We start from the raw sequence: 15,664 nt of genomic DNA, 5'->3' as shown, positions 1-15,664 counted from the left end.
TTTTAGATTTATGCCGGTTCTCATTCATGGTCTTCTATCATCATCATCATCATCATCATCATCATCATCATCATCATTATCATGCCTTTATTAATACACTTACACCAGTCACTTAAATCAACAACTTAATATGATTGTACACCTGCATTGTACTTAAAGGGATAGTTCACCCAAAAATGAAATTCACTCATTATCTACTCCCCACTATGCAGATGGAGGGGGGGGGGGGGGGGGGGGGGTGGTTGAGTCCACAAAACACTGCCTGAGTTTCACAGCATTGCAGCCAAATTCAATACAATTGAAGTAAATGGTGACCAAACATAAAATGCCTCCGTACTGCTCCTGTGGTGTCACTTATACCTAAATCTCCTCTGTTATCCTCAGCCGGACATTTCCCCAGTTGGATTTGACTTCAACGCTGTTTACCCCTGAAACTCCAAAAGTGTTTTGTGGACTCAAACACTTCACCCACCCCTCCATCGGCATAGAGGTGTGAAGATGATGAGTGAATTTTCATTTTAGGGTGAACTATCCCTTTAATTTCTAAAAAAAAACTAAAAAGCTGTCAAATTCAGTGTTGCGTGTATTTAAAAATCACAGTCGTTTAAATGATGAACTGTCAGGTTATTATGTGTCTGTAAAATGCCTTGTTTTGATTGGCAATGGTCTACAGACACTGCAGATGTGAGTCAGCATGATACACAGGATGTGGCCTGAACACAAGGAGTTGCTGTTCCCCGAGTATCTGCCTTTCACAATACAATTTGATAACTGGAAATTAATCGAAAAAAGGGAAATAAATAAAGTGCTATGTCGACATTAATGATCACAATGGAATGAGCTGCAGACAGTTGTAACATCAAGGGTGACAAGTCATTAATGCACAACACAACTTCCAGCTTTAGATGTGAATCATTTAGTAATTTCCGTATATGTCCTTTTCTATGTAAGTCAAATTCTTTCTAAGTGTTCACATACTTGAAAGAAGTTAATTCTGATGATGAAAGCGAATATTTAATCTGTGGGCATCCTGGTGGACTGTTCGGGTATAAAACACCGACCATGGGGATATTCACCTATAGCTCACCAGGTTAATCCAGCATATCTAAATTGAGTCTTTGCTGCATCTGCCATTTTCTGCTTTTGATCCTCTCTCTCTCTCTCTCCCCTGCTCTGCTGTCTCTCTCCACTGACCATCACATAAAAGGAAAAGGTCATAAAAAAGCAAAAAACACAGTAATTGAATTTAACTTGTCATCCTCCGCCCCTCACTTCCTGTTATCTCTGCTCACCCTGTGAAATTAAGGCTAAAACCCAATTAGAAATGAAATATCTAAGTTGAAAATAAAAGTTCAAGTCCTCTCCTGGAACCGTCACCTTATCGTGGTGGAGAGGTTTGCGTGTCCCTGTGAACCTGAGGGCTGTGTTGTCTGGAGCCTTGTGCTCCTGGTAGGGTCTCTCATGGCAGAGTGGTCTCAGGTGAGGGGCCAGACTAAGAATGGTTCAAAAACCCTCAATGAATATCGATACAAGAGGAGATGGGACCCAGCCCGGAGGAAGCACGGGGCCCCCGTCTGGAGCTAGGCCCAGACGGAGGGCTCGATGGCGAGCGCCTGGTGGCCGGGTTTGCCACGGAGCCCGGTCGGGCACAGCCCGAACAAACTACGTGGCACCCCCCCTCTCTTCATCTCATGGGCCCACCACCTGTGGGAAGACCCGTTGGGGTCGGGTGCGCAGCCACATGGGTGGCAGCGAAGGTCAGGGGTCTCGACGGACCAGACCCGGGCGGCAGAAGCTGGCTCTGGGGACGTGGAACGTCACCTCGCTGTGGGGAAAGGAACCGGAGCTTGTGAGGGAGGTGGAGCGCTACCAGTTAGATCTGGTGGGGCTTACCTCCACGCACAGTCTCGGCTCTGGTACCGTACTCCTGGATAAGGGTTGGACTCTATTCTTCTCCGGAGTTGCCAAGGGCGTGAGGCGCCGGGCGGGTGTGGGGATACTCATAAATCCCCGGCTGAGCGCCGCGGTGTTGGAGTTTACCCCGGTAGACGAGAGGGTCGCCTCCCTGCGCCTAAGGGTTGTAGGGGGGAAAACTCTGACTGTTGTTTGTGCGTATGCACCAAACAGCAGCTCAGAGTACTCGGCCTTCTTGGAGACCCTGAATGGAGTCCTGCATGGGGCTCCAGTAGGGGACTCCGTAGTTCTGCTGGGTGACTTCAACGCCCACGTGGGCAACGATGGAGATACCTGGAGAGGCGTGGTGGGGAGGAACGGCCTCCCTGATCTGAACCCGAGCGGTCGTTTGTTATTGGACTTCTGTGCTAGTCATGGATTATCCATAACAAACACCATGTTCGAACATAAGGGTGCTCATAAGTGTACCTGGTACCAGAGTACCCTAGGCCGAAGATCAATGATCGATTTTGTGATCGTGTCATCTGATCTGAGGCCGCATGTTTTGGACACTCGGGTAAAGAGAGGGGCGGAACTGTCAACCGACCACCATCTGGTTGTGAGTTGGATCAGGGAATGGGGGAAATTTCCGGATAGACCTGGTAAGCCCAAACGAGTAGTGCGGGTGAACTGGGAACGTCTGGAGGAGGCCCCCGTCCTAGGTATCTTCAACTCACACCTCCGGCGGAGTTTTTCTGGCATTCCTGTGGAGGTTGGGGACATTGAGCCGGAGTGGGCGGTGTTCAAAGCCTCCATTGCTGAAGCTGCGGCGGCTAGCTGTGGCCTCAGGGTCTTAGGGTCCTCAAGGGGCGGTAACCCTCGGACACCGTGGTGGACACCGGTGGTCAGGGAAGCCGTCCGATTGAAGAAGGAGGCCTTCCGGGATATGATATCCTGGAGGACTCCTGACTCGGTTGCAGGGTACCGACAGGCCCGAAGGGCTGCAGCAGCTGCCGTGTCGGAGGCTAAGCAGCGGGTGTGGGAGAAGTTCGGAGAGGCCATGGAGAAGGACTTTCGGTCGGCACCAAAGTGTTTCTGGAAGACTATCCGGCACCTCAGGAGGGGGAAACGGGGAACCATCCAAGCTGTGTACAGTAAGGATGGGACTCTGTTGACCTCAACTGAGGAGGTCGTCGGACGTTGGAAGGAACACTTTGAGGAACTCCTGAATCCGAATAACACGCCCTCTATGTTGGAGGCAGAGCTCGAGGTTGATGGTGTTTCGTCGTCAATTTCCCTGGTGGAGGTCACTGAGGTAGTCAAACATCTCCGCATTGGCAAAGCCCCAGGGATTGATGAGATCCAGCCAGAAATGCTAAAGGCTCTGGGTGTTGAGGGGCTGTCATGGTTGACACGCCTATTCAACATCGCGTGGGAGTCGGGTACAGTGCCAAAGGAGTGGCAAACCGGGGTGGTGGTTCCCCTGTTCAAAAAGGGGGACCAGAGAGTGTGTACCAATTATCGGGGTATCACACTTCTCAGCCTCCCTGGTAAAGTCTACTCCAAGGTGCTGGAAAGGAGGGTTCGGCCGATCGTCGAACCTCAGATTGAAGAGGAACAATGCGGTTTTCGCCCCGGACGTGGAACTACGGACCAGCTCTTCACTCTCGCAAGGATCCTGGAGGGGGCCTGGGAGTATGCCCATCCGGTCCACTTGTGTTTTGTGGATCTGGAGAAGGCGTATGACCGGGTCCCCCGGGAGAAACTGTGGGAGGTGCTGCGGGAGTATGGGGTAAGGGGGTCTCTCCTCAGGGCCATCCAATCCCTGTACTCCCAAAGCGAGAGCTGTGTTCGGGTCCTCGGCAGCCAGTCAGTTTCGTTCTCAGTGGGTGCTGGTCTCCGCCAGGGCTGCGCTTTGTCACCAATCCTGTTTGTGATATACATGGACAGGATATCGAGGCGTAGTCGTGGTGGGGAGGGGTTGCAGTTCGGTGGTCTGAGGATCTCGTCACTGCTTTTTGCGGATGATGTGGTCCTCATTGGATCATCGGCTTGTGACCTTCAGCACTCACTGGATCGGCTGGCGGCCGAGTGTGAAGCGGCTGGGATGAGGATCAGCACCGCTAAATCTGAGGCCATGACTCTTAGCAGGAAACCGATGGATTGCTTACTCCGGGTAGGAAATGAGTCCTTAGCCCAAGTGAAGGAGTTCAAGTACCTCGGGGTCTTGTTCGCGAGTGAGGGTACTATGGAGCGTGAGATTGGCCGGAGAATCGGAGCAGCGGGGGCGGTATTGCGTTCGCTTTACCGCACCGTTGTAACGAAAAGAGAGCTGAGCCGCAAGGCAAAGCTCTCGATCTACCGGTCGATCTTCGTTCCTATCCTCACCTATGGTCATGAGGGCTGGGTGATGACCGAAAGGACGAGATCGCGGGTACAAGCGGCCGAGATGAGTTTTCTCAGAAGGGTGGCTGGCGTCTCCCTTAGAGATAGGGTGAGAAGCTCAGTCATCCGTGAGGGACTCGGATTAGAGCCGCTGCTCCTTTACTTAGAAAGGAGTCAGCTGAGGTGGTTCGGGCATCTGGTAAGGATGCCCACTGGGCGCCTCCCTTGGGAGGTGTTTCAGGCACGTCCAGTGGGGAGGAGACCTCGGGGAAGACCCAGGACTAGGTGGAGAGATTATATCTCAACACTGGCCTGGGAACGCCTCGGGATCCCCCCGTCAGAGCTGGTCAATGTGGCCCGGGAAAGGGAAGTCTGGGGCCCCCTGCTTGAGCTGCTCCCCCCGCGACCTGACCCCGGATAAGCGGATGACGATGATGAGATGAGATGATGAGAAAATAAAAGTATCAGTGACCAAATTCAAAACTACACTGCCACATTAAATGGTTCTCCAATATATTGATGTTAAGCTGCAGCTGTACAATTCACATGTTGTGTTGTTGGGGATGCATCAGTTTGTCATCGTAGCAGTAATCCTGTAACGGAGCAACAACATGCCCCACACCCACCTGCCACATTACACTGGCTCCAGGACATTATTTACTACTCATTTACACCACTATGCAAATACAGCAGCTCTCACAGGCCTCTGCACCTTCAGCTTGTAGAGGATTGGGATTGGCTGTATGATATAATCAGACAGAGCTCCATTCATTTGTTTATTTATTGGATGGGGTCACAAAATACTGTAATTGTTCTTTGATTTTTAGACACTTCACAGCCGTACTTTTGTGTTGTGGCTTTTTAAAGGTTGGATTTCGTCCATTATATATTTTTTGTCCTGATTCAAGCTGATTTGTTTTTGCATGTGTTAATTATTCTGCCATGTGGTCCTCTGGCGGATCCCAGATGTATGGTTTGGCCACAGAGGAGGTGGTCTCACCCCGACGGGAAGCAGATGTAACCACCAGTGTGTGGTCTTTGGCCATTGAAAGACAGCTCTCACACACACACACACACACACACACACACACACACACACACACACACACACACACACGCACACACACGCACAATGATTAAGGATTCATAACAAGTGGAAGTCAGACACCAGTGGACATTTGTGTTTATTCCTAGGACACACAATCAAGCACCAACACTTAACCCTTTAAATGAAACCCCAAACATACAGTCTGGGTCTTTTTCCCCCCAGGTTAGTTAACTTTTACTATGGAACTATGGTAGAATAATAAATATATATGTTGCACAACATCTACATTATTTCACCAAAAAGACACATGGGATAAACAGCGAATTAAAGATCACAGGGAAAATATACAAACCAAACAGGATTACAATAAAATAACCGATTCGTACAAGAGATTATCTCAATGGTTCGTCACATGGAAATGAGTAAGAGGATCAAAGCAATGGTGAAGAGTATAACTGGGACATTTATGTGTAGCATGCAGAAATATACTGTTTCTATGACGGTTATCATCCTCTGACATAGCCATTGTTACAGTTAAACAGTGACTCATTTGCCTTCGCAGTAATCAGCCGTTAACCTTGTGCAATTGTTGCTTAAATCATGAGTCATGGTGCAAAACAGACAAACATCCCATTTGGCCACTTGATGATGTTTGAGGTTCATGTTGTTGGATAATGCTCAGGTCATGTGGAAGCTGAGGGTCGTGAGTTAAAGCATCTCCGCTAATAATTCACTGCATTGTCTACTTCAGCTGCACGACTGATTTGTAATTTTACTATTATGACTGACACACAATGAGCTTGTTGCATTTCCAAGTTGGAAACGTTCACACTGTGCATTTATCTCCACATGAACACAACACAGGAGGCTGTAGTGGTTTTAAGGGCGTGCAGGTTGGGTTAAAATCGCCGTGTGCTTGGCCTGACTCTTGCTGTCAATCAGAAGCAGTTGGTTATTACTGTGGTGAGAAATCATCTCGTCGAGAGTGGGGAATGTCTGTGGGAGAGAAATATAGATGAGGGGAGAGAGGTTAACAAATGAAAAGCCTGTAATTCTGATTAAGCGTCAATCCCTTCAGAGTCCTGTTCTCCTTGTTTTCCTGTTCCCTGTCTCCTTCCCTCCGGCCTTATTTGCTCTCACCTCTTCATTCCTCTTGCCCTCCTTTCCCAGGGCGTAGCCTTGTGTCTCCTCCAGGAAGCGGATGGGAATGTTGTACACCTTCTGCTGGTAGAGCACAGCGAGGGTGTAGGGCTGCCGGGCGTTCTGGGCCGAGCTGTGTCGGATGAGGAAGGCACCGTCCTGCAACACGGACAAAACAAAGGACACACAAGATAATCAGAGCATAACTGAGACCAGGAATAGGGAATACAAAGGACTGGAGGAAAATCTTTCGGGAAACGTCATTGGCTGTTAACACGACCATGAAGTGCACCATTAAATATCTGGTTTACCTTGTTGACTGTCTGTAAGAGCTCCTCAGCTGTCTTTCTGTTGCAGTCTCCAGCAAACCATTCTTTGTCCTGGGATGTGACAAACAGTGGTGGAAAGCAAATATGTACATAACTCCTATGATATGTTTTCAAATGCTTATATACTATACTATACTACTGTGAGGTCAATATTGAACTTTTTACATCCCTTCCTAACATTTCAATGGTCATACAACACAAAAGGCCTCCTGAAAAGCAGTGATGTTATGGCCCTTCGTTACAAGATATGCATATGAGTACTTCTCAATAGTAAATATTTGAATAGTCGTTTTTTTCCTGGAAAAATCGAATATTAGAAACAAACGTCCGAACGTGTGCATGAAAACACATAGACACTATACCTCATGGTCAGACTGCTTGGTGGCTCTCATACCACCGAAAGAAGCTGCAAAAAATAGAAAACAGGCACATATAAGACAAGAAACAGAAGAAATACATACAGTATATGCAAGTTGACCCCAAATGACCTCAACATGTGAGCTTACCTACAGGCTTGGTTCCTGCAGCAGGATGGTTTGCAGTGCTAGAGTGAAGGCAACAAGACGATACATCACATGTATCATACACTGTAATTCATTTTGCATGCACTTGCAAATGGGAACAGCTGACAAGTCATTGCAGGAACTTTCATTGGACTAACAAACTTGTCCAGCTTCTCTGCATCAGTCACCTCTTACCTGGGTTTAACTTCCTTCATGGTGACTGGAAGAGGGGGTTTAACACCGGGAGTTGGTTGAGGGGGTTTGTTTGGAAACGTGATTCGTCTCAGCTCAAGTGAAGGGGCTATAAAGGAGAGATATGCAATCTTCATCATCATCATCATCATCATCATCATCATCATCATCATCATAACATCATTTCTTGCAGATGTAGTTTGTTCTGACATTTGATAAGAAGCTGCTCTTTACCTGGTTTTGCCTCGTTCATTAAGGATGAGACCAAATTCTGAAAGGGAGAAATAAATATTAGATAAATAAATGCAAACCTTCTAACTCAGTGTTTATCGTGACAGTTTGTATTTAAATTAAGACGGAGCTCAGCATTAGGAGCTGATTGGACTGGCACTGAGACGAATAGACACACTCACAGGCTTTGCTCTGGGAACAGGAGGCTTCATCCTGCAGATAGAGAGAAACTGCATTTCCATTTCATATCGTCAGATGCTGGTAAGCTTGGCTGAAAGCAGCTTTTACTCACGTGGGTATGGAAGACGGTACATGCGCTGTCATGGGAGATGGAGTCATCATCATCTTTGGTCCACGTGGGGCCGGAGCACAAGCTGAGGAGAAAGGAAATCATGCTTTCCATTATCTGAAAATCAAAACCTGCTGGTTCTTTATTTTGAACATTTTAAAGTTGTTCAAATAACCAACACTGTTCATGAGGCTTGTTTTCACTTAACATCGAAGATAACATAGAAAGATCTAGTGAAGTCAACCGACCTGCTGATGGCTCTAAGTACAGGTCGTCATCGTCCTCCTGAAACACAAAATAACAAATATTGTCAAATCCAGATAATTTATAGTAGCATATTTATCAATACACAAGGTGTAATGTGCCAAAAGTTGAGTAAGCATTTCTTATCACGTTTAGTTTGACTGACATTAGCTGTCTCATGGTTGACAGTGACCGGCTCATTTACAGCAACATCCACTCATATGCCGGTTACAGTTGACATTACTCTACCGATAAACTCAGATTGCCTCTTCTTTGTATTTTCAGTCTTTTGTCATTATTGATTTATTTCAGATTTAATATTTTGTTAAGGTGTTAAAGTGATCACTAAGAATTTTCAGCAAAAAAAGTGCGTGGACAGTTTAATTCTCACTGTTGTAGCCGTTAATTCACCGTGCGTGATACCTGACACAAAGATAAACCATGTGCCTCTTGCAAAATACAAAAGAAGGAGATTGAAGGTTGCAGTTTAAACTCACCTGCTCTTCATTAGGATCCAGGTAAACATCTGGAAGGCAGAGAGAAAACACTGACAGGGATCTGTATTGTGACCTCTAGTGGTGTGGAAAGGTCTTATAACAATAAGAAAAGGAGATCAAAATGCATGAGGTGAATGAATAAATAAATTGAATGATGTGTAACCCTAAACTTCTCCTTCTTCCTTTAAAACACAACATCAGTGGTTGAAACTGTAATACTGCAAATACGACTCACAGTGTCACAATGACAACTGCCTGATATTTCCTATTCCTGCAATCTGCACTGTGCAATCGGACTGATACAAAGTACTTGAGTTTCTGGGACATTCAGGTGCAGCTCAGTGGAAGTACAGTAGGTGGCACCCTGTTCTTGATTTCTTTGGATTAAATTACAGTAACTTTCCAGCAAAATAAGTGATGTTGTGTCTTTTAGAAAAATGTGCACAACAATGCAACAGATGAGCAGTAACAGCAGACGTAATATCTTTCATGTTGTTCATTTCACAAATAGCTAATAAAATGAATACTAAGACCTTTGCCATCCTCTCAGTCAAGAGTCATTTACAGGCTGGTGAATAACTTTTCTGTGAAAGGCTCAGTTTTGTAGGTGGAAGTGTTTACTTCACCTTCCTCTGAGTTGAGTTCGGGAAGTGGAGCAGGAACAGAGCGGCCTTGTGGATGAGGCATCATCTTGGCTCTCCCTGGCTTATCATTTCTGTCTATCTCCGGCGCTGTGGGGGAACAGGTGTACTTGTATTGAGTGAGGAGATGGAAGAGATCAAGTGAGGTGGTTTATACAACACAGTCAATGAACAGAATCAGCAGTTTGTGTAGTTGTAAATGACACAGATTAATAACAGACGTTTTCTGGTGTTGGAATCGTAGGAGAAACTGTCAGGACGTTGTGGAGGTAGCTGAAGAACAGAGGGGAGATGGTCAGTTAAAACAAAGGTCTCATCTTCAACCTCTTTGACGGCTGCAGCGACACAGAGGGTTTAAGTTACCGAGGGTTTTCCCGGCCTGGGTGGAGGAGCAGCCTTCCGCTGTTGAACAGCAGGCTTGGACGTCCTGTCTGTACAAAGTAAATATGCTGAACAGGGTTTTGAACTGTTAAACCTAGTTGTAATATGTGATATGTAATAAGAAATACTGTTACCCAGATAAACATCCTCCTCCTCTTGTCTCTGTTGGACTTTCACAGGCGGACGTTCACAGGGAGGTGCTTCATACATGTTACCCTCCTCATCATCCTGCCATGAGAGCATAGGAATATGAAATAACTTCAAACTTACATGCATATTGAGTATGATGAAGTTTGGTTTGTGCCGGAAATCGGCTAAAGTTCAAAATAATCAACATAGAAATGGAGAAAATGTATGATGATTAATTTAGAAACAAAATGAAGAATAAAATCCCTAATGTTATTAGCAACAGAGCTAATGAATGGATATTGAGACAGTAGACCCTTCATCCCTCCTCCACACAAATGTATCCAGTTTTAAAATGAGGTTTTTGGTTTTCAGTGCACTTTTCTAATTGTTTTACTTATTTTTTTGTTGTTGCTTGTTTTCATTTTTGCATATTGTTGTCATTGTGTCTTTTTGTAGTATTTTAGTTAACTATCCAACAAAAAGTATGAATAGGAATCGCCTACCTCCTTGGCCCATTCAAGAATCCATACAAGAGGAAATGTGGAAACAATATTATAAGAGTTAGATTATGATGTTTAAAAATGCCACATGTAGCATCTGTAATAATATGAGGATACAACTTGTAAAGACACAGATTCAGAAACTGTTATACTCACAAACTCGTCCTGTGGCCAACTGAACTCTGCATCGTCATCTGAAACAGAAAATAAACTTAGTCTGAGATCCAGTGAAGACAGAATCCAAACATCCTCCCTTCTCACCAAAGTTCAATCCCACCTTCTCTTTTGGGAGGAACTGGAGGTCCAGTGTGTCTGAGGGAAAGAGGAGAGGTCAGATGCTACAGAAGCATTTGATTTCATGTATGAGATAATAGGCCAGTGAGGTTATCCTGCTGGGAGCTGGACTTACAAGTTCTTCAGTTTCCCAAAGAAGCTCTGAAAAACAACAGAGACCTCAGATTCAGAGATTTAACACAGATCAATAACTCAAAGTAAATGATTACCAGCCCGGCATGCAGCACCTAGGATTTTATCAGTTTTGTCATTCAGTCTGAGTCAGTGGCTGCTTCTTGGGGGAAAGTCACAGAGTTACAATAAAGCTTTAATACTTCTCACTGCTGTCCAGAGGGAAGAGTTGTACTTTGGACATCTTCCAGATTGTGTTGATATTCGTATTTTACTAATTAATTTGCAGATTCAGATGAATTCATGTAATTAATCAAAGTAATTAACATGAATCCAGACACACAAGGAGATATACGAAGACACAAATATTTAAATGAACTGCCCTAACCACAAAAACTGTCTGTATAGTCTTGCCTAACATTAAACCATGGAAACAAATGAACTAAGTATAACAACACAATAATACAGTTACACTGAAAGGGTATCTTCATTTGCAAAAAATACAGGCAGGCATCTATATATATCTGCTAATATATAGAATGTTTAGACTTTCTCAATTTATTGTTTGTACTCATTATAACATTTGTGACGATGACGGAATAAAAAATCAACAATAATATAAATCTTTCAATCAAAATAATAATAATAATTTATTTCATGAGTTATTAAATCACTGGAACTATAAGTTAACAACATTGACATAGATTTGTGACAAAATAGACCAATAGATAACTATATGACCCCCTGGTGGAAATTCACAAGTTCACAAGAGTATTCATTGTTGTCCTTTATTTAGTTAAATTATCAGGATACTTCCTCCACCACGGATTATTTGTTCCAATGATCCGTAAACATGTAAACTTGTATTGTCCTTTAAAATGTTATAATGATCTTATTTCTAATACTTCTGACTTTGCTGCAGTTAATACAAAATCGATGCCATTTTGAACTCGACCCTCTTTAACATTAAAACTATACATGCACGGATGTGACCGAGTCGAGTTGCACAGGGGAGGAGATGAATAAACATAAACTCACGATGAGTGAAATCAGGAAGTGGCACAGTTTTCCCACACGGCCCAGCAGACATGAGGAAGTGTTGGTTTGAAGCAAATGATATAGACTGAGGGGTGGAGAGGGAGGAACTGCAGAGTCTCTGTGTCTCACACAACATTTAAAACAATGTCACAAAACGTTTCTAAAGGTTTTCTGTTGATAAATGAGAAGCAGGTGAGAGGTGTTCTGCCAATCATGACCTATGTGTCACCTGACCACTCCACAAATAGCTGCAGTTTAAAGTCGGGTCAAGTTACAACGACAACGTTATGAACTGCTGCTGACTGTAACTTCTGTCTGAGGAGAAACCGTCAAGCACCACCTGCAGACAGTGTGTGTGTGTGTGTGTGTGTGTGTGTGTGTGTGTGTGTGTGTGTGTGTGTGTGTGTCTGTGTGTGTGTCTGTGTGTCTCTGTCCAGTGTCAGAGCATCAGGAAGCCAACAGGAGGAAAAAGGAAAAAGTTGTGTGATCATGAAGGGAAATTTGATACAAAGAACAAGACACACTGAGCATGTGTTAAAAGTGAAACAACAAATGTTTCACGAACAGAAATAGTGCATATATTTAAGAACAAGTATATATCTTATAGGATATGTATAAAAATGAATAAGTTACTGTACTATAATCTACATTTTTATACGTATTTTTTTGGTTATTTGTTTTCAGGACGTGAGCATATCTCCTCCAGCGATAAAACATTTGTCGCTGAAGTTCTTGGCTCTATCCAAACAAAATATTTTATCATATACTTTGACCCAGCTAAACCCATGTGATAATACTCCTGTAGTTAGAAATCCATCAGGCGGAACCACAAGGTGCAGGTTGAATGTTAACCAATGGTGAAAACTATGTTATGTTCAGATCTCATTGCGCAATATAACACTGGTGCACAGCTGGGAATATTGGCACCAGAAGGGTCATCACCAAAATATAAATTCTCAAATGAACACTGCTCCTTCTGTGAGTGAACCAAACCATAAACTGTGTTTTCATGTTCACTGAAAGAGTCTGGATGGAAGATTCTTAATGAGAAAGTGACACTAGAAGAAAAGTAACTACATTTTGAACTTGCGGAGGCTGCAAACATCTTGACTCTTAATCTCACACAAAACTAGAAAATGAATAACACGCCTGTATCAGGTTATTCTAACGATTAAAATCTAAATCCTCGTAAATTACACTGGAACATGTTTGAGTAAATGCTAATAAAGTTAGTCAATGGAGAACTGCTGAACAATGAGCACAGAAGAGGAAGCTTAACAAAGTTGTTGGACCTCTCAGAGAACTTTATCTCGACTGAAGCCTGTCAGCGTGTTGACTCTCAGGTTATCATGTATTTGTCTAGGGGTCATTTTCACAGCTTCACCTTCACACTCCCCCACAATCACCGCTTTCACAATGTGTCTTCTAAAATATCTCCCCCCCCCCCCCCCCCCGCCTCACTCAGAACTCTGAAATAATAACACTAACCTCTGACTTGTGCTAACTTCCATCCCACTCCACCACAGAGTTACAAAACTGTCAAACCAACTAAGATAAAAAATGAAATGTCACCTTACCATCGTCGTGAGTTTGTGGACACGGCTCTCATGAAGATTTGTCTTTGTCGCCGTTCTTTAATGCAAATGGTTTTAAAGATTGAAAGCGAGTGATAGAGAGAGAGAAAGAGAGAGAGAGAGAAAGAGAGACAGAGAGACAGAGACAGAGTGTGAAGTGCAGCTATGACTGATCTCATTTGCATTTCCTATACCTGTGTCAGAAAAAAAACCTGCACCTGCTGCTCTGTGCCTTTAAGTGAGCTGCAGCCAGTGCACAGCTCAGACATGGCTCCACGTGAACCAACGCTATTGACAATCAAACATCAACTCCTACTGCAGGCAACAATGACGTTTTCAAAGAGAATTAAACTCTACACACACTCAGTCACCAGTGTATTCTTTTATATGTTCAGAACCAAAAAGTGCAGCCTCCAGGGTGACCACACATTTGGATCAACACCTACAATAAAAATTCAACTTGATAAAAACTCATGAAGGGATGGTTTGTTCATGTGACACTAACCCAATCTGTTTCCTTAAATGTATTACTGATCCTTAATGAATGAAAACTACTTCTGTCCCCACGGTTAATTATTAGCCCTTAGAAAGAAAATGTTACGTACTGTACATGTTTTTATAGAGGATAGGGGATAGAGTTCATAAACTGTAATTGAAGGTTAAAGTGTAGTTATGCTATTGTGTTTATTTTTCTTTTCAAATTGTTATTATTAGATATGAATTAAACTGTTGTTGTGCAATAGTGCTTAAAAAGTGTTACCATAGAATGGTGTGCCTTTAGGCACTCAATAAATTTGGTTATCAAAATAAAATGTAAAACATTAATATTTAAAATATTAATATTAAATCATAACTTTAATTGGTTAAAGTTCTCGCGGGGCACCACCCTTCATAGAAGGGAAAAGATAGCCAATTTATTGATTAAGATCAGTCTCATTTAGATCTAGTTCAATTAGAAATCTCAATATTTTACCATTAAAGATTATATAATGAACAATGAAGGTTTATGGAGTTCTTAACAGTGTAACAGTTGGCAAGATTCACTTATGCATTATTAATGACAGAACATTTGTGAAAGAAGAACATTTATTATGAACATAATAAAGTATAAAAACACAAATTACTAAACAATCAAACTAACTAACAAGGAGGTGTGTGAGTGTGTGTGTGTGTGAATGTAAATTAGCATGCTTTAAAAATGGTCCCTAAGATAAGAGCCCCCCCCCCCCTTCTTCTGAGGTTGCTTTATGGCCGTTGCTTTACGGCTGAGGGGGAAGGTTTAACTTTGTGAGATGCTATGCGTGACTGTGTGTATGTTAATCAGATAATGATAGTCAGTGACAAAGCCTGTGGCGAGCCTAACTGCCATTAACCTTCATTTAACTTATACCTACAACATCACAGCATATATCAAACATATAAACACACACCGATCAAATAAACAGTCTTGCTTAGCATGTATAATTATTAAGCCCAGATTATGTTACCAGTCCGAGGGAAAGGGGAAAAGAAGTTGCAGTCCAGTTGCAGTTCTGTGACGTCTCCTGGGTTGGTGGTCGTAGAGTTCTGCATTCGCGATTCTGTCGAGCCGTGTGCTCAGATGCTGGTTGAAGTTTTCCTGCAGGACATCGCGTCGCTACGAGGAGTTTTGTAGAGCTTGAAGGGCGAGGAGATTTCCTTGAGAGGGGTGAGCTGGGAGCTGCACCTCTGACCTCCGGTTGTGGGTTGGATAGAGAAGGAAGCTGGATCAGCCAGGCCCCCCCCTTGGAGATGTAGGAGAAGAGAGGCTGGACAGCCTGCTGGCCTTCGAAGGATTGTAGAAAGAGAGCATCCTTCCGCCCTCGGCGGGATGGAAGAAGTGAGAGATTTTAGGCAGACCTCTCCTTATATTGGTCCCGGTGACCTCACAGGTCTTGGACCAGAGTGACCAATAGGAGTGACCCCCCAGGTTCTTGACACCTTTGTGTGATATTGCCCAGATCCCAGGACATGCAGCATCCTGTTACATCCTCTGGGAGACTGAGTTCCTTGACTGTCTTAAGACAAAGGGAACATGTGGCACTCTGGGAGACTGAGTTCACTCCAGAACATGCGGCTCCCTTGTTTCAAGTTTGACTGAAGGGAGGCCTGTGGTTTGCATAAAAACCATGTCCCAACACTGTGAATTTATTATGCATATTGATGGTCAAAAAGCAAACGCGCACTGCAGCCTAACAGTCTTTTTTCCTGGTTTATGGATGTGGGAG

General features: G+C 43.9%; 1 protein-coding gene across 7 annotated transcripts; it reads right to left on the bottom strand.

Annotated features, from left to right (window-relative positions):
• Positions 1 to 5,444: 5,444 nt before the first annotated feature.
• Positions 5,445 to 15,157, bottom strand: si:dkeyp-117b11.1 (B-cell linker protein). 7 transcript variants are annotated; one of them, XM_053421784.1, is made up of 21 exons: positions 14,906 to 15,157; positions 13,422 to 13,476; positions 11,845 to 11,929; positions 10,811 to 10,836; positions 10,679 to 10,713; positions 10,557 to 10,595; positions 9,907 to 10,002; positions 9,755 to 9,822; positions 9,613 to 9,664; positions 9,377 to 9,481; positions 8,751 to 8,779; positions 8,259 to 8,295; positions 8,014 to 8,095; positions 7,904 to 7,934; positions 7,725 to 7,761; positions 7,494 to 7,599; positions 7,302 to 7,339; positions 7,158 to 7,201; positions 6,778 to 6,846; positions 6,467 to 6,625; positions 5,445 to 6,322 (listed from the first exon to the last, which is right to left on the bottom strand). In XM_053421784.1, exons 1-21 carry the CDS (start codon positions 14,988 to 14,990, stop codon positions 6,206 to 6,208), a joined length of 1,395 nt encoding a protein of 464 aa, XP_053277759.1. In that variant the 5' UTR covers positions 14,991 to 15,157; the 3' UTR covers positions 5,445 to 6,205. The 7 variants fall into 7 exon arrangements, with proteins under 7 accessions (XP_053277759.1, XP_053277760.1, XP_053277762.1 ...); XM_053421785.1 differs by lacking the exon at positions 14,906 to 15,157 and adding an exon at positions 13,637 to 13,785; XM_053421787.1 differs by lacking the exon at positions 11,845 to 11,929 and having other exon boundaries at positions 14,906 to 14,948.
• Between the last annotated feature and the right edge of the window lie 507 nt (positions 15,158 to 15,664).

This window comes from Pleuronectes platessa, chromosome 4 (assembly GCF_947347685.1).
Source record: "Pleuronectes platessa chromosome 4, fPlePla1.1, whole genome shotgun sequence".
In the NCBI taxonomy this organism is placed as follows: Eukaryota; Metazoa; Chordata; class Actinopteri; order Pleuronectiformes; family Pleuronectidae; genus Pleuronectes; species Pleuronectes platessa.
This window is presented reverse-complemented; position numbering and strand designations above follow the sequence as displayed.